This window comes from Mauremys reevesii, linkage group 15 (assembly GCF_016161935.1).
Source record: "Mauremys reevesii isolate NIE-2019 linkage group 15, ASM1616193v1, whole genome shotgun sequence".
Classification (NCBI taxonomy): domain Eukaryota; kingdom Metazoa; phylum Chordata; order Testudines; family Geoemydidae; genus Mauremys; species Mauremys reevesii.
The window spans coordinates 31,575,837-31,593,068 of record NC_052637.1 but is presented as its reverse complement, the minus strand read 5'-3'; the positions used below and the strand labels follow the sequence as shown (position 1 = coordinate 31,593,068).

The window sequence follows — 17,232 nt, the reverse complement described above, 5'->3', positions numbered from 1 at the left end:
AAGCCCCATGCAAGGAACACAGGGTCTATGTTTCTAGGCTGGTCTGATGGTTAGACTGCAGATGGCAAATTCATTATCGACAACCAGCCAGGCAGGAGGGCGGTTCCTGTCCAAACACAGAACTGTCGCGCTCTGAATGTCCGAACCAGGAAGGGACGTCCTTTGCACTAGGACCAGAGCTCAGGAGTGTGTCGCCCCTTTGGTTCTGCAGGGTCGTGAAACGCTGGCCCTCCTGCGACAGCATCTTCGATGTCCCAGATCTTCTGAACTCGGACCCCCTGGTGAGCCAAAGTCGGATCCTCAAGAGGAAGAAGGCCCTGCTGAAGCTGGGAATCGAGTCCGCATCCAGCTCTGATGATGACCCCCTGTCCTTCTCCTTCGGGGACTCTGAGGATAGCAGGAGAGAGAGCCATGGCCACCGCCTCACCCGCTCTGGTATCCCAAACAACTCTTCTTTCCATCCTTCCCCTCATTCACTCCCTCCTCCCAGCCCCCCTCTGCCAGCCTCATTCTCCAGCCCAGGATTCACAGTGTGGTGGTCCAGCGTTAGTGTGACAAATGCCTCTGCTGCTACAATAGACAGAATGGCCCTGGCTCCTGCTGACGCCGAGGGGTGTTTTGCCATTGAGCTCAGTGAGGCTAGAACTGAGCCCAAGGTGCTCCTGCCTTTCCTCTCCTGCGCCGGCTGCAGAGCTGTCTCACTGAGCGCCATCCTCTCCCTCTCTGCTCAACAGAGGAAGATTTGCTCAACTCCATCGTAGCCGAGACTCAGCGGAGCAGCTCCTCGGACTGCGTCACGTCCGACAGCGGCAGGTTCTCGCCCCGAGCCGAGGCGGATCTGGTCTCCGATGTGTACGTACCCAGGCCAGGCCCTGCTCAGAGCACCCCAAAAAAACTAAAAGTGCGGGGAAGCACAGGCCAGAGAGATACATAGAGGGTAATGCCAGCAGGGACCATTATGATCATCTAGTCTGACCTCAGAGACCGTTTCTCCTGCAGCTGCACTGCCGGGAACGGGACGCCCGTAGACCCTGCCCCCGAGGGGTGGTGCTTTTTGTGGCCAATTAGAATTCAGAGCCCCAAATTATTTTTCTGTTTTCTTTTAGTTTTGGGTCTTTTAATGTCCTGCCCATCTCCAAGGGCTCTGGCACAGCTCCAGGGGCCTCGCCCCAGCCCCAGGCCCAGTGGTTGACGATCATGAACCACCATCTCTCTCCCATTACAGTATGGAAAGTCCCTCCAGCGCCTGGTCCGATGGCATCCCAGAGCAGGGGAGGCGCGGCTGGGGCTTCCTGCACAAGTCCTTCTCCTACATCTCTGCCCTGACGAGCCCTGGCAGCGCGCTGCTCCCCGATCCAGAGCCTCGGTCGGCCCCGGTGTCGTCCTTCTCCACCCGGATCGGTGTGTGAGGCACCTGGGAAAGGGGCACCACCCTTAACTGGACTGGACCATTGGGGCGGGGGGGAGGAAGAGACTTCCTGCCTGTGAGAATGGCTTTGCATTGGGGGATGGGGGCGTGACGCTGGGTCACTGCAGGGATCTAACATCTGTTGGCGACTCGCAGGTCCTGGTTTGAACGCCTCTTTCTCCTGTTCTTCTCTGACTGCTCCAGGCAGGGATTGCACCTAGTTCCCACACAGCACCAGCTGGGGAGGGAAGCCAAATCTCTCCGCTGCGGGCCACACGCCTGCCGCTGAGCCACCACATGCTTGGCGAGAGGAATAACTCCAAACACAGGTTGAGACGGCTGCATCTCCAGCGAGAGGCAGCAGCCAGGGAGGAGAGGGGACCCTGGATCCCAGCCCAGAGGAAGGGAAGCTAACTGAAAGCAGCTGGATTGGTTTCTGTAACCTAGAAATGCCAAACCCTGCTCCTGTGCAAGGGGAGACCGTGGGGCTGCCCCAGTGCTGTGGGCAGGGGAGGGTAATGTTGAGTCTGTGGGGTCTAAGTGATGATGGGGGTTTAAACAGAACAACTCTGGTTGCTTTTCCTGCAGGGGTGTCCCGCAGACCCTTGGAGTGGCTCTTCCCTGGCTGGGTGCTGCCTATGACCTATGCCTTCATCTTCCTGCTTCTAGCAGGCTGCTTCACTGTCACCATCCTCTACGGCTCCTCCCTCCATGACCACACTGCCCTAATGTGGCTCATCTCCTGCATCTTCTCCTTCATCACCTCCTTTGTGCTGCTGGAGCCACTGAAGGTAACGGCCCCTACTCCTCTCGGCACTGCAGATAACCCTCCGGCTTTGCCCATCCACAGCCCCTCCCAGCTGAGAGCCACAAAGCATTTTGCAGACATCATTTAATTCACAGCACCCTTAAGGTGGGATGACACTGCCCCCATTGTCAGATGGGGAAACCGAGGCAGGGAGCGGGCGAATGACCTGCCCAAGGTCACACGAGTGAGGGGCCAGTGGGGAAGGAACCCCGGAGACCTCAGTGCAGATCTTCCTGCACACGGACTTAGAGGAGGGACTATTTCACACTCGCCCATTGGTTTTGTTTGAATCCCTGCTGGCTACTGACTCACTTGTGTTACCTGGGGCAAGCCGCTGGGCCTCTCTGGGCCTCAGTTTCTCACTCTGTAAAGTGGGGGCAGTGTTATCCCAGGAGCTACTGCATACCCTGCTGGAATCAGGCAGGGGCATTCAGTGGAGATTGGGGCCTTTGCCCTCCCCCACTGAGGGTTTATTCAGCACCCCTCCCCCTCCACTCTGGGCATCCCCCATTTCCATCTCTGGGGCATTGCTCTGTGGGTCAGGGTGACCTGCTGCTCTCTGGAGCCCTAGAAGAGTAACAGCCCCTGGCCCGGGGGCTCACACGCTGTCCGTTGTCCTGTCGTGGCAGGTGGTGCTGGAGGCCCTGCGTGCTGCTCTCATCACTAAGCCGGTGGACAGCGAAGGAGAGGGGCTGGTGGAGGAGCCGCTGGTAAAGCCAGTGCCCGAGCGCATTGGGAAGGTGCGAGTGCCCTGTGGATACGGGCTTCTCCAGGCCAAGGAGGAGGCGAGGAAAGTGCGGGCGCTGCGAGCGCTGATGATGGTAACGTGTTCCCCTGGGACTCGCTCCACCTCGCTTGGCTGCTGCTAAGAAGCCTGTGGGGACCCCCATCGCTCAGCTCCTAGAGAGTCCTTGGGATGCCAAGGGAGGGATACAGGACGTTCACGGAGTGCCGCACTGTGCTCTGAGGAACTGTCCAAGGGGAATTTAATCTAGACCTCCCTTTTCTGCTGTCCTCATTCTCCATCCCACCCCCAGCTGCAGCCCTCGCATCCCGGCTGGGCTGTGAACCCAGCCTAAGGGAACCAGCTGGCAACTGAACCCAGCCCCTCCTTCCGACCGCAGTGCCAATGTTACAATGCACCCTCCGTGCTCAGAGCTGAGCTACAGGAGAGCACCAGTTTACTGGCACGAGAAGGAGGCCGGTGTGGATGTTTGTACACTGCCAAGGTCCAGCACCGAGCAGCCTTGGCTTGTGTTTCGTACCAGAAGCCAAAGAGGCGGCGGCAGGGGTGGGGTGGAGGATGTGATATGTATTGAACTGAAAGGTAGAATCACAGCTGTGAGGGCTGGCTGTGGCCACTAGATGTCACTGTGAGTTTGGATTTGCACCGTTTAGCTGCACCTGAGGCTAGCTGGGTCCCGTCCAAATTCTTGGCTGTTTCTCCAAAGTTTTGTGATGCTGCAGGACTCTGGGCCTGATGACTGGGCTGTGAAAAGCTTCTCATTGTTCCAAGATTGGCCATGAGGGGGCTTCTAGCATCTTCCTCTGGAGCATCGGGCTCTGGCCCCTCTTGGAGACAGGAGATGAGGGGGACTGACCCTTGGCTTGCCCTTGTATGGCAGTTCCCCTCCTGCTCAGTCCCCTTTCTCAGCCCACCATCCAGCTTCCCTGGCTGTGCAGCGTTCATTCCTTACCTGAACGCCTCCATTTCTCCCCCTCCCCAGAGCTGCCTCACCCACCTGCTCTTCCTCCTGGTGGTTCTGACTGTCAACTACCAGAGCTGCTTCCACCACCGCAATATCCATCTCCTGCACGCTGCTGTCAGACAGGCCCTCACCGCCCCAAATGACAGAGGACTCAACTTCTCCTCTGTGCGCAGGTGAGGGAAGGGATGGAGCGGCGACTTGTTGTTGTAGCCTGTTAGTCAGCTGTTGGTTGATGCCCTGAAGCCTGAGTATGTAGAGTTGTATTATACTGAAGACCTCACATACTCATGCTTCAGGGCATCAATCACCAGGTGACTAATAGGCATCAGGAAGAAAATTTCCCCATGTGCCGGTTATGACATAACTGCCTTCTGCAGCGATGCTGGTCACTGGAGACGGGCTCATGGGCTAGCGAGACCCCGGTTCTGATCTAAGGCAGGGTCTCTGTCCCTGGAGTGAGATCACCTGGAATCCGTGGAGTTTTGGGGTACCAGGCTGGAAACTTGGTAGTGCAATTTAAATATGAAACTTTTTTGACATGTTACCATGACACTAGCAATGACCCCTGATGCAGCATCCCCTGTATGTTTATACTGCTATTCAGTGTAATTCCTTTTACACCATCCACACATTGTTCGTTTTCTCTGTGCTGCAGGTTTTGAATGGCTGGTGCAGAACTTGTAAACTCTTGGGGGGCAAGGCTTGTTGTTTACAATATATTTGTACAGCACCTCGCACAACAGGGCCTCCAGGCACTATGTAATATACAAATAATTACACTGTAGAAGTAGCCAGGGGGAAGCTGAAGGTTCTGGCACCTGGGAAGGGACAGTTGGGGCTGGATAGGGGTCGGCTGGTGAGAGGTAGGAGGCAGTTTGGGATTGTGGGATAATCTCATTCGAGCTGGATGTTTTTGTTCTGAGTTTGCACAGCACCTAGCACCATGGGGCCCTGGTCCACGAGTAGGGCTGCTAGGTGCTGCCACAATACAAACACTAAATAATAATAATGATCAGCGATGAAATGGTTAACAGTGTTGCTATTTAAACTGTCCCCTTTAGGTTTCAGAGTTAACCCACTGAAACAAAGGGGGCAGTTCACCCCTTTCAGAGCAAGTGTGTCAGGCTCTCTGCAGACTCAGGGAAGATGGCGCTAAGTTGGCTTGTGCTCAGTTCCTGTTTTCACGGTTATCTTCACAACCATCAGGGCTACAGACATACTGACTTAAATAAGGAAAGCTGAGAGTCCACAACAGGACCCCACTCTGCAGGGGTGGGATGGTGGGTACACATGGCACCGGCCAGTTATATTGCATTGGAGTGAAATGCACCTGTTCCCCTGGCCTCTTTGTTTTGCAGTTACACTGACACATGGGAGTGGATAGACTCTGTGTTACTGAGCTACCTCTACAATAATCCCCGACTGACCCTGGTCGGGGTGCCTCGTCTCCGGCAGGAGAGCTCTGCTGGGAACGTACCTCTGGATCTGGGTGAGGGCTGGTAAAATCACCCCCACTGCTGGCTGGGAGAAGGGTAGCTGGGTGGGGAGGACTGAGGGGCCCAAAATGGCACCAGCCAGAGAGAGTCTACTGCTCTATTTTAGCTAGCCGGGAGTATAGACCTGTATAGACCCCCATTTGACAGGTAGGGAAACTGAGGCACAGGAGGATTGTGACATGCTCAAGGTCACGCAGTGTTACCAATAAAATCTGAGGGTTCAGATTCCCGCTTCACTGCTCTAACCACTAGAGAAAATTTAGGGGGGACTGATGTTTCTCTCTACAGTCCCCGGGGTTGAAGCCTAACTGTGTATATAACTGGGTCAGGGGAATCACAGCCCAGCAGCCACTTCCCCAAACACTGAGCGTTGGAAAAGAAGGGGAAGGGGCTGTGATCAGGGATCCAGGCTAAAAACGGGCACCTGAAAGGTGGCGCACAGAGGAATGGAAAAGCAGGAAAGCCCGCAGGTCCAGACGTGGGGCACGGAGGAGGCGAAGTCACCAGGGAGATGGGGACTAAGGGGCATCCCAGTGGCTATGGGATAGCACTGGACACATCCAGGCACGGAATCTCAGTGCAGGGCCAACGGAGGCTGAGCGTGCTGCGAAGGGAGCGCATGCAGCTCCTGCAGAAGGAGGGTGGGGGACATGATGGAGAGCCCTGCTCTTGATCCTGCAGTCCTGCCTCCCTTCATGGGAGGCTGGTCTGAGTAAGGAATGCAGGCTCAGGGCCCCCTTTTGATGCTTTGGAGCAAGCCCTGCTGGCCAATGAGGGAGGGCGAAGATGGGGGAACACCCAGCTGAACCCTAAACAGAGAAGGAATCGGGATTGGGAGGAGGGGGCGAAGGGCAGAGGCCAGGTGCAGAGGGGAGACACCGGGCTGACCTACATCCAGAGCGTTGTTTCTAAATGGGCATCTAAACTTGTTAATGTGCAACTCAAAATCTCGTCCTCCCGCACATAGGCGCCAACCTTCCCCGGCCCTGGGGGGTGCTCGCACCCCCTGGCCACAACCTGACTCCACCCTTTCCCCGCCCCCATTCCAACCCCTTCCTCAAAGTCCCCACCTCAACTCTGCCCCTCCCTGTCCTAATTGGACCCCCTTCCCCAAGTCCCCGCCCAGGCCCTGCCTCTTTCCCGAGTGCACCATGTCCCCCTCCTCCCCCCTCCCTCCCAGCGCTTGCCGCACGAAACAGCTGTTTTGCGGGCAAGTGCTGGGAGCCAGGGGGGAAAAGCAGGCACGCGGCGCGCTCAGGGGAGGAGGCGGAGCGGAGGCAGAGGTGAGCTGGGGCGGGGAGCTGCCAGTAGGTGCAGAGCACCCACCAATTTTTCCCCATGGGTGCACCAGCCCCGGAGCACCCACGGAGTCAGCGTCTATGGACTCCTGCTCTGCTTTTCTGCACCCTCAGTGCTCCCCCAACCTGGGCTTGGGTCTCTCTTGACACGTCACGTCGCTAACAGAACCTGTCCCCTCTGCCACTTGTCAGCGACCAGACCAGAGGTTTCCAGGAGTGGCCAAGTGGACAGAGACGCGTGCTCTGACCCCAGCCTCCAGAATTCATCCCGTGACTCTATCGGGTAAGAACGCTGGCACAGGGTGGAGTGGGCACTAATTGGCAGCTGAGAGCAGCAATGAAGCAGTTATGCAACCAAGAAGCTTGGCTGTGGATTTCTGCTTCTGGGCACCCTGATATTCCCCATCCCATGGGTCAGCTCAGGAGTCCCCAGCTAGTAGCCCCAGGTTGCTTCCCACTGAACCACCAGGAAGGTTCCACTTTTGCTTTCACAAGAAACTCTTCCAGAGGAGTGTCACAATCCTGCAGTGACTCCATGGGGACGTGATTTACCCCAGTTCTTGTCCTCTTTCCCCTTTCTCCACCCTGGGCTGTGGCATCTCCAATTTCCCTGAGTGTTAGCTGACAATCAGCAGTAATGTTCCTTCTGTTTAGATAGCAGTTGTTCGTGGAATCATAGAAACGTAGGACTCAAAGGGACCACGATAAGTCATCTAGTCCGGTCCCCTGCACTGAGGGAGGACTAATTATTCAGAAGGATCCCAAAGCATTTCATAAACTATGGACCTGATCCTGCAAGGAGCTGGGCATCTGTAGCGTCCATTAACTTCAGTGCAAATCCAGGGAGGCAGAATGTGTGCCTCACCGGTTGGAATTTGGCCAGGACACAAGGATTAAAGATCTCTTCTCTCACAGAACAGGCCGTGCAGTCTTTAATGACAAGTGGCCGTGAATTTCAATTCATGTATCACCCAAAGGTCTCCTAGGTCCATGCAAAAGCACTGGGTCACTACAGACTCAGATTACAGGGTCACGTCCTGAATCCCTAGCTCTCCTGTCTGCAGCACCCTGGGTTTTCACTGGAGGTATCCCATCTAAATGGGGGCTGGCCCGTCTCTGTTCTCACTTAGGATCTGACCAGATCACAGCCCAAGTTGGGGCTCCCAATCCAGCCACTCGCTCACTCTGTGTTTCATGACTACATTTTGTGGTCTCCCCATCCCCATTTCTTCGGGCAGGTTTTGGATCTGGGGGCACGTTGGAGTTTACCACACTAACACTGGCTGCTGGAGGGAGCTTGGAAACAGCTCTGCCAAAGCCCGAAGGATGCTGGCTGACCTGCGAGCCAGCAACTGGATCAACAAAAGGCAAGTCACTCGGGGCCTTACCGTTTTCCTTGACAGCTGGGCTGGGAAGTGGAAATTGAAATGAACGCGCTGTTGGCTTTAAGTGCTTACCTGTGGGAGGGAGGGTTATTGCATGGCTATTTCTTTCCTGCAGTAGCTGTCTGTCTGTCTATTTGTCTGAGTGGGACATGACCATCCTGAGAATGCAAGGTGATGTCAGTTGTTCTCTCCCGTTGTGCGGTGGCCATTGTTGTTCTACTTCCCCTGTTCCCTTGCTCTGAAGTGGAGCAGAGCGACTCCACACGACTCAGAGAAAGGGAGAGATCCTCCAGGCCACGGACCTGCACAGTGCAATGGCCAAAACTGCTGAGCCACCGACTGGCACGGGCCGGAGGGCAGGCTGGTTGTCAACTTAACCAAAACCAATCGGGTTGGGGGCACATTGCCAGCGGTGGCCACTTAGAATAAGGGAGCAAACCCTTGGGGACGGAGGGCCTCCAGATGGGGAAATCGGGGTTTGTGAGGACAAAATGCACTGTTATTTCCACTGCATCTGGATCTCCTTGGGATCCAGTAACTCTGCGGCTGACTCACATGCTATATATACACCATTAGCTGGGGTCAGTAAGTTTCACAGCATCATTTTGGGGGTCCCTGACTCTAAGTCTGGCTGCCATGGGGCCCAAAGGCAGCATGGCCAAGACCCTGATTTGGGGGTAGGCATTGAGGTCCTCTGCACCATAAGGCTGAGATCACCCACAGAGAGATGGTTCAGTTCAACCTTGCTTATCCAAATGGCATGAGAGAGGCTGAATAAATGCCGATAATGGCGGCACTGGGAGTTCCTGGTCTAATTTATAGATCGCAGGTGACTTGCCCCTGCTGTGGATAGCTGATGTCGTGTTGTATGTCTGTGCACAGCCTAGGGAAGCTGATGGCTAGGGACCTGCTTGGGACATCTCAACTTCATCCCTGAAAGTGGAAAGTCAAAACAGTGTTTCCCAGCAGTCCAATTGAAATGTCCCCATTAGAAGGGCCAAGAATCAGGCCCAATTACCCAGCATTCCAGAGCCCTGGGAAATATTTCTTCTCAGCCCGCTGTTCTCGACTCTCTCCCTGCATGACAGGACCAGAGCCGTGTTTCTGGAGTTTACCCAATACAACGTTGATGTCAACCTGTACGTGGTTGTAATGCTCCTGCTAGAGCTCCCATCAGTCAGACTGGCTGTTCCTTCCATGTTCATCCTCCCCTACCAAATGCTGCGCCTAGGCACGGGGCTGGACCTTCCACTTGCCCTAGTGGTATGTATCTTGCGTTGAGAGATGCATCCAAGGCTCGGGGCTGGCTCCCAGCAGAATGGAGCCAATGTTTACCCACCCCAGTGGGTGCTCTTTCTTCAGAGATTGTGCCACAAACACAGTCTCAGCAGGAAGAGTTTACTGTATATCATAGGTGTCTGTAGGGAAACCTTAGCTCTGCAGTGGTAGCTAATTATAGTCCAAATAAATGCTTGCCTGACTGCATGTGGGTCTGTAGCAGTTAGTCTCTGATTAGATGAGTCCCAGGAGTGCATTCCTAGTGACAGGGCGGTGTAGCCTGGCTCTCTGGTCCCTTGTGATGTGGCACACAACAGAGTAATTCCTGTGTGGAGTAGCTACTCTGTATCCCTTGGGATGATGCTAGTTATCTGCTCTGTTTATTTAGGCTTCAGAAGTAGCACCATAGCTACCATGTCCCTGCTGTATCCACCTCTGTTCTTGCTACCTAACCCAATGCACAGCAGGAAGGCAGATTCTTTTCTCACCTGCTCTGGCTTCTTTCAGATCTCCTTGCTTGTCTTCAGCGTGGCCTTTCTCCTGCCGGAGCTGTCGCTCCTGTCTCAGGAAGGGGCCTCCTGTTTGGGTCAGAGCCGCTGTTGGCTCCAGCTGCTCCTGGCGCTGCTCTCCATTGCAGTCGGTGCCTTGCACTTTGCGCACATCTGGCTGGCAGATGTGAGGCTTGAGCATTACTGGGGACACCACCAGGCCTTCACCAGCTTCTATGAAGTGGCACTGCTGGCTCGGATGGAAGTCTGTCTCTCGGCCCTGCTGCTGACCATCACCACGCTGAAGGTGAGTGAGCACACGGAGTTATGTGATTTCCCAAGGTCACATGTCACATCAGTTGCAGAGCTAGGGATGGAACCCAGGAGTCCTGACTTCCACTTCCTCTCGCCCCCAGCTCTAACACCTCCCCATTCCCAATGTTCCAAAGTTGCTGATTAACAGCCTGGCCCATCTCCCATTGAAATCTCAATCAGAGCCTTTCCACTGGCTTTCTGTTCAGTCTGAGCCCTAGTTCACATGTTGTGGGAAACATTTTATCTACTCAACACCCATCGCTTCAAAGCCACCTGGGTGTTGTGCATAGGAATAAATCAGGGCCGATCCTGATCTCCGTTACATCGGTGCAACCCTTCAATAATTTTATCATTGCCAGGCTGCATGGCCTAAACACATTCCAGATTCTCATCTGCCATCACCAGCATGAGAGGGCACCTGGAAATGGGCTGGATTTGGAAAGAGATGAAAAACATAAGAACAGCCATACTGGGTCAGACCAATGGTCCATCTAGCCCAGTGTTCTTTCTCTGACAGTGGCAGCGCCAGATACTTCAGAGGGAATAAGCAGTTTCAAATGATCCATTCCTTGTCATCCAGTCCCAGCTTCTGTCACTTGGAGGTTTTAAGGACACCCACAGTATGGGGGTGTGTCCCTGACCATCTTGGCTAATAACCATTGATGGACCTATCCTGTGTGAACTTAACTAATTCTTCTTTGAACTCAGTTATACTTTTGGCCTTCACAACATCCCCTGGCAATGAGTTCCACAGGTTGTGTGAAGAAGTACTGGCTTTTGTTTGTTTTAAACCTGCTGCCTATTAATTTCATTGTGTGCCCCCTGGTTCTTGTTATGTGAAGGGGTGTCTGATAGGACACGTGGACCCTTCAGTAATCACAACCCTTGCTGCCAGCTGTCCCTAACTCCCTTGGGTAACAGTCGCCCCTGCTCACCCCAATGGAGAGTTACATGGGAGCAGATCACAGGGAGAAATTGAAGTCAAAGTGGTTTCTTGCTCATAAATAAATCAGGTGAGTCTGTCTCCCAGTCTCTGGCCGGACATCAATTGCTGATCTTCACCACCACATGGAAGTAGGACAGCCTTCTTCATACAGCAGCCCTTGGGCATGGTGGCAAGTGGCATGAGACGATGTCAGGCCTGAGCTGCTAACAGCCTGAATGATGTATACCTTCTCGTTAGCATGTGTATATTCAATTATGCCACAATGACCTTATAATTGTCATTGGGGCTGCTGCTGCTGAGATGGAATATCATCCTTGTTCCTTTCTCCCGCTTCCTAATGAATTGGGCGAGTGGCCCAGCTGCTGTCTTCCAGGCTTGCTGTATTTACGGTTCACTGTCGACCGTTACTTGCTTAATGCACAGCCAATAAAAGAGTAAGCAAACAAACAGATAAAGGCTGCTGGGAGCCAAAGCTGGAGAGTCAGTGAAGAGAAAGGGACCCCCGGAGCAGCCTTCTGGAGAGCTGAGAAGATGGGGATCTCTGACACAGGAGATCACAGCAGAGAACTGGCCATTCCCAAGACACTGCTTTAATGGACTGTGCGTGCCCGGAGGAGTGCATACAGGGGGTCCTCAGTATACGTCAGGGTTGCATTCTTGAAAAGGGCGACAGATACTGAAACGACGGATACCGGGGAATTTTTCCCCATAAGAAATATGGCCTGCTCTGCCTCTTCCTGCCCAGTTCCACCCCTCCTCTGACCCTGCCCCATCCCTGCTCCTCCCTTTCCCTCCCAGCGCCTCCTGAATGCCAGGGGAAGCACCCAAAGAAAAGCCATGCAAAAGAAGTGACCGATATGCAGATCGGGACCGACGTCAATCGGAACATGTTCCCCTATTGATGAACGATGGATACGCGAAATGACGGATAAGGGGGAGATGTATATTGGGGACCCTCTGTACCAGCTAGCTTGTGTGCGCCAGGATAATTGGTTCAGGGAGCGCTGCACTAGCACATAAGGCCCCCAACTACAGTACCACTGTCCTCTGACCTGTTTGCAACATGGTTAAAATGTAGCATAGATGGGACCTAACCCCATAACCAGGTTAGAGCTCTCAACAGACACTAGCTTTTGGTTGGTCACAGGGACCTGGAAGATTCTGCCCAGGCTGCCGCTTTTAACAGCCACATTGCAACTGGGCCCCTGACTCGGTCATGGCCATAATGAAGGCTGGGCCTTTGAGAAAGACAATGCCCTTGCTCCGCCCAGCTTCCCTCACCGAGTACCTGATGTGGCCACCTTGCCACGCAGACACCCCTTGTGAGACAAAGCAGAGTGAATGTACTCGGGGCGGTTTGAAATGTCACTTTTCTGATAACATCTAACCAGGCTTCCTGCTCACCCATGGACCTTCTCCCCCTAGATTGTACGGCAGCTGCGCTTTGTCCGGAGATGGTCTGCATTTGGGAAGACGTTCCAGCATGCACTGGGAGAGCTAGTGGCTGCCGTGCTCATCTTCCTCCTGCTGCTCCTTGTCTATGCCCAGTGTGGATATCTGGTAGGTTATGCAGAGGCTGGCTCTCAGCTGTGGGAGTGCGTGTGGAGAGTAGGATGGGGTTCTGCATGGTCATGACTCTTACCTGTACAGGGCACTATGCAGTGAATTCTTGTATTTATCCATAGGCTTGATGCAATGCGTTTGTCTCCCTGCCACTCTGCAGCTGGGCATCAGCTCTGTAAGAGGACCACCCTTCCCCAGAGCTCCTCGGTCAGGCTCTCCACTGCTCCCCAAAAGGGACCTACTCACTGCTGAGATCAGATTCTAGTGCTCATTTGCGTTCACGCCTTCTGTTTTGCACTGCTCCATCAGTGAACTGGGAAGCTCTCTGGGAGTGACCCACCCCACATGGGAGTAAAGGAGGCTTGTGCAATTGCTAAGGATGCTGTAGACAGGAAAGGGTAAAGACACCTTTCCTAGCGATAACCCCTACATTGTCTCTCTCACTCCCAGGCCTTCTCTGCTACAGTAGAGGAGTTCAGAACATTCCGATGTGCCTTCTATGTGCTGCTTTCGGCCCTCCATGGGAAAGTGGCTTTCCTGTCTGTGATCCAGGGATTCCCCACCCTCGGCACTGCCTACGTCCTCAGCTTCACGGTCAGCTTGCTCTGCGTTGGCAGCCGTTTCCTTTGTGCTGTCATCCTTCATAGCTACCGCACTGTCCAAGCTGAAATGTACCGCCCCGCCATGGAACCGCAGGACTACGAGATGATCGAGTTCTTTGTGAAGAGGTTCAAGCTGTGGATGGGGCTCAGCAAAACTAAAGAGGTAAGAAAGGAGGAAACCTGGGTGTAGAGCAGCCAGCAATCCAGAGTCTAGTGCTGCAGCGTCAGAGCAAGGTGAACTGAATCCAGTGCTTAATTTGTGCCAGGGCTTGCCCGGGCTGAGCCCGGCAGTTCGGAGCCCCGGCTCCTCTGGGTTTACTGCATCAGTTATGAATGTAAAACAATTGCTTGAGCCCTGGCCCCTCTTTCATTACAAATTAAGCCCACGTTGAATCCAAAGGCCCGGTTCAGTCGAGTGCTCTCACACTATTCTACTCATGGGCCCGTACCCTGACACAGAGGGGCCACTCTCAACTCTTAGGGTGGGGGAGAGTCTGATCTTATAGCAGGGTACATCTGGATTAACTCTTTCCATGGGGACCCTCGGCTTTACAGCAGTGTTACTGAGATTGTACTCCAGTCCCCTACCCTTCCCTAACCTCTATCCTGCCCTGGAGTGACCAGCCTTTTGGGAACAGAAGGGAATGCAGCTTCCATGTAAGAGGGCTCACTTTTCCCCCTTCCTCTCTTTCTGGACAATAAGGCTCAGCTTTTACCCAGCTGCTATCACCCTATCTGGCTACTGGCTGCAGTGGGATTGCATGGGTGTGATTTGATCCTAGCAGGTCAAGACTTGGAAGAAGCAGAGAGTGGGGCATATAACACAAAGCGATCTTGGATTGCTCCTCTCTTTGGAGAGGGGAAGGATGGCCTTGTGGCTAAGGAAGATCTGGGTTCATTTCCCTGCGCTGGCTTCTTGCCTGGCCTTGGGAAAGTCACTGGTGTTAGCTTCCCCATCTGTAGAAGAGGATAATGCTTCACAGTGTTGCAAGAATAAATTCTGTAGGGGCTACGAGGGGCTCAGATGTTACAGTAATGAGTCCCACAGGAAAGCCAGTCCAACTTTATAAGAAGGCTCCGTTCATAAATGCTTAATGGAAGTTATAAGCATGTTAGAGAGAGTAGTAGTATGTTTGCAGTGTTGTAGCCATGTTGGTCCCAGAATATTAGAGACAAGGTGGGTGAGGTAGCATCTTAGATTGGTGAAAGAGACAAGGGGACCTGAAGAAGAGCTCTGTGCAGCTCAAAAGCTTGTCTCTCTCACCAGCAGAAGTTGGTCAATAAGATATTACCTCCCCCACTTTGTCTCTCTAGTATGTGAACAGATGGCTGTAAGCAACCTGTTGGACTCTAACGATTTAAACCAAATTTTAAACCATCCATTAACCCTTCCTAAACCATTATAAATGGAACCTTAATATAAAGTGTGATGGAAACACCTATAACTAACACTGCAGGAAAGAGCGCACTGTTGTGGCTCACGGGCCCTCTTACCCCACCGAAGGTAGCAGCACTGGGCTCTGGGATTCTCAGGGGATTATCTCTTTTTTCCTTATCACTCAGTTCCGCCACAAAGTAAAGTTTGAAGGGATGGACTCCCTGATTTCACGCTCCTCTGGGAACTCCAAATGCTCCCGCCTCCTATCTGCTGGCACCATCTTCCGCTGTGCCAGCTCCACCATCTCCTCCAGCTCAGAGGAGCTGGCCCTTTCGGAGAGCCCTGTCCCGGAGCCGTACAATGTACAGTTTTACTTGGACCGTCTACCCTCTGCAGTCAATAACCTTCTGGACCAGTTTGACCGGGTCATTAGAGTCATGGAGGATGTATACCAGCTGGAGAGCAGTCTGGAACAGGCTCAGAAAAGAATTAATGACAACAAGAAGGGACAGAAGAGCCTGCAGGGGGAGAAGGTGACACTAGCTAAGCAGCTAGAGCTACCGAGGACTTACAGCACCTTCTCGGAGTCTGCCCTGGTCAGATTGAGGGCCCACAGGGCCAAGGTCTCCAACTGCAATGCCACTGAGGGGCACAAGCTGGTCCAGCAGCCTCCAGCAGATGGGATACCTCACCCAGTGGCCGGGTGCACATCCTGGCTGGTTGGCCCAATATCAACTGATCTCTGCCAAAGGCGTAGCCAGGCACCAGGCATTTCGTGCAAGTGGAGACCAAAGAGTGAGGAGGGGCAGGGCTGTCTGTGCCATGAAGTTCCTCAGAGGCAGATCCCTTTAAAGAGAAGAGCATGGCAAACAGAAGGTGCTGGGAACATGTAATGAGACAAAGGTAGAAATCAAGTCATAGAGGGCAAGTCGGACTCCCATCCCAGCCCTGGAGATGAAGGCCTCTCAATTTCCAAAGAGAGTTTCACTCACAGCATCTGCCCTGCTGGGCAAAGGCTGTCCTTGTGAAGGACAACTCTTTGCAGTAGCTGTCCTCCACCCTGCTCCAGCACAGTGCACCAGAATGCCATTGTCCCCAACTCCTCTGGGATTTCAACAGTGGGCGTGTGACCCCAGTTGCTGGGGCAGAGCTGAATCCCAGCAAAATCATTACAGGGCGGTGCTCCCATCAGAAGTGTCCATAAGAGCTGCGAGAGAAATGATGGCTGATAATACACTAGCACGTCCGTCCCTTTCACAGTATTAGTGCTGACTGCCTCCCCCCTTCACAGAAATGGGCTAATCGAAAGGCAGGTGGAGCAACCTCCCCTGAAGAAGCTCTCCCCATATTGCTGCTGAGATTCCCCCAGACTGAGACTTGTCAGTTGCTTCCCAGCCATTAGGAACACGCTCCTGAATGGGCTGAAACAAAGGCAGGTGCAGGAGCTACCCTTGATTAATTCCATCCTGGGGCTAAACTCCTGGATGATTTTTTGTATGGTATTAAAGGATGTACGGAAAATGAGTTGATTTGAATTAATCACTAACACCAGCTGTAGTACACACACATTATAGACACTAAACATGCAATGTACTTAACAAACTAAATTAAAAGAATTATTATAAAGGCAGGAATGGTTGAATGCATTGGTCTGTCCAATCAGCTGTTATGTCAGCTACTTGCACCTGGCTGTCGCATTTCCTGTATTTATTGCCAAGTGCCCATTCATTCCCTTTGTGAACTGTGTCCTGTGCGCTCCCCCGTCTGTTCCTCCTGTAGACACTGAAGCATGGCCACTGGAGTGGTTGTGCCGTGTCTGCTGTTCCTGTTTTTTCCAGGGTCGCCTTCTGAGGCCTTCCCTATCCTCGCTCAATGCCTTTATCTAGGAATCAGAATTTCCTACCCCGAACAACCCACTGCCCCAGCTAACTTTCTTGGTGTGACACATCATAGCAGCGTTAATACAAAGAACCCTGATCCCTAATCCTTCATTGATTTATAGGCCTTGCAGTTTCGGTCCCATCACCTAGAGGCAGTGTGTTCAGGGATGTCTGTTGTGTACCTCTTAGATGAAGCCCAGCAGGAAGCTGAAATGGAAGATCTCCAACCATCTGAGTTCCCTGTTGACTGTAAACTGCATCTGTCCCTCATCCCGTTACGTTTCTGCAGCTCTGTTTCCAGTGGGGTGAAAGCACTTGCTTGGGCAGGAGAGGATGTCATCAGAGTTTATCTCTTTGCTCATAACTCTCACTTGGATATGACTTTGTGAAGGGTTGCAGGGCTCCAGGAGTCAGTGGGGGAAGTTCATGATTCATGTCACATCCTTCAGTCAGGGAAAGAGGCTGGGCCTCATTAGTGCTTCTAGACAGGGTGAGGTACTGCTAAGGGAACCCAGCTACTGGCAGCCACACAGATGCATTAGTCTTTTGTGTTCTCAGCCCCTCAATCCGGCAAGAAGTGAGGACTGAACTACTCAAACACAGGGCAGCAGGTATCTTCAGGACCTTGACACCAGTGAGCAGGAGGAAAGAATTTCTAGTGACACACATACCAAACCA

General features: G+C 53.2%; 1 protein-coding gene across 6 annotated transcripts in view; it reads left to right on the top strand.

Moving 5' to 3' along the window:
- Window positions 1–16,298, top strand: part of LOC120383211 (polycystin-1-like) — a 47,331-nt gene extending 31,033 nt beyond the window's left edge. For 4 of the 6 annotated variants that reach the window (XM_039501011.1, XM_039501013.1, XM_039501014.1 and 1 more), the window contains 14 exons: window positions 212–435; window positions 735–852; window positions 1,226–1,401; window positions 1,997–2,199; window positions 2,846–3,037; window positions 3,944–4,098; window positions 5,284–5,414; window positions 6,834–7,002; window positions 7,958–8,086; window positions 9,193–9,367; window positions 9,890–10,177; window positions 12,557–12,691; window positions 13,145–13,459; window positions 14,860–16,298. In XM_039501011.1, coding sequence (XP_039356945.1) covers window positions 212–435; window positions 735–852; window positions 1,226–1,401; window positions 1,997–2,199; window positions 2,846–3,037; window positions 3,944–4,098; window positions 5,284–5,414; window positions 6,834–7,002; window positions 7,958–8,086; window positions 9,193–9,367; window positions 9,890–10,177; window positions 12,557–12,691; window positions 13,145–13,459; window positions 14,860–15,567 — 3,118 coding nt within the window. In that variant the 3' untranslated portion in view covers window positions 15,568–16,298. Of the gene's footprint in view, window positions 1–211; window positions 436–734; window positions 853–1,225; window positions 1,402–1,996; window positions 2,200–2,845; window positions 3,038–3,943; window positions 4,099–5,283; window positions 5,415–6,833; window positions 7,003–7,957; window positions 8,087–9,192; window positions 9,368–9,889; window positions 10,178–12,556; window positions 12,692–13,144; window positions 13,460–14,859 lie in introns of those variants that run through there. The other 2 variants (XM_039501012.1, XR_005588374.1) reach the window with 2 other exon arrangements.
- Window positions 16,299–17,232: the final 934 nt, after the last annotated feature.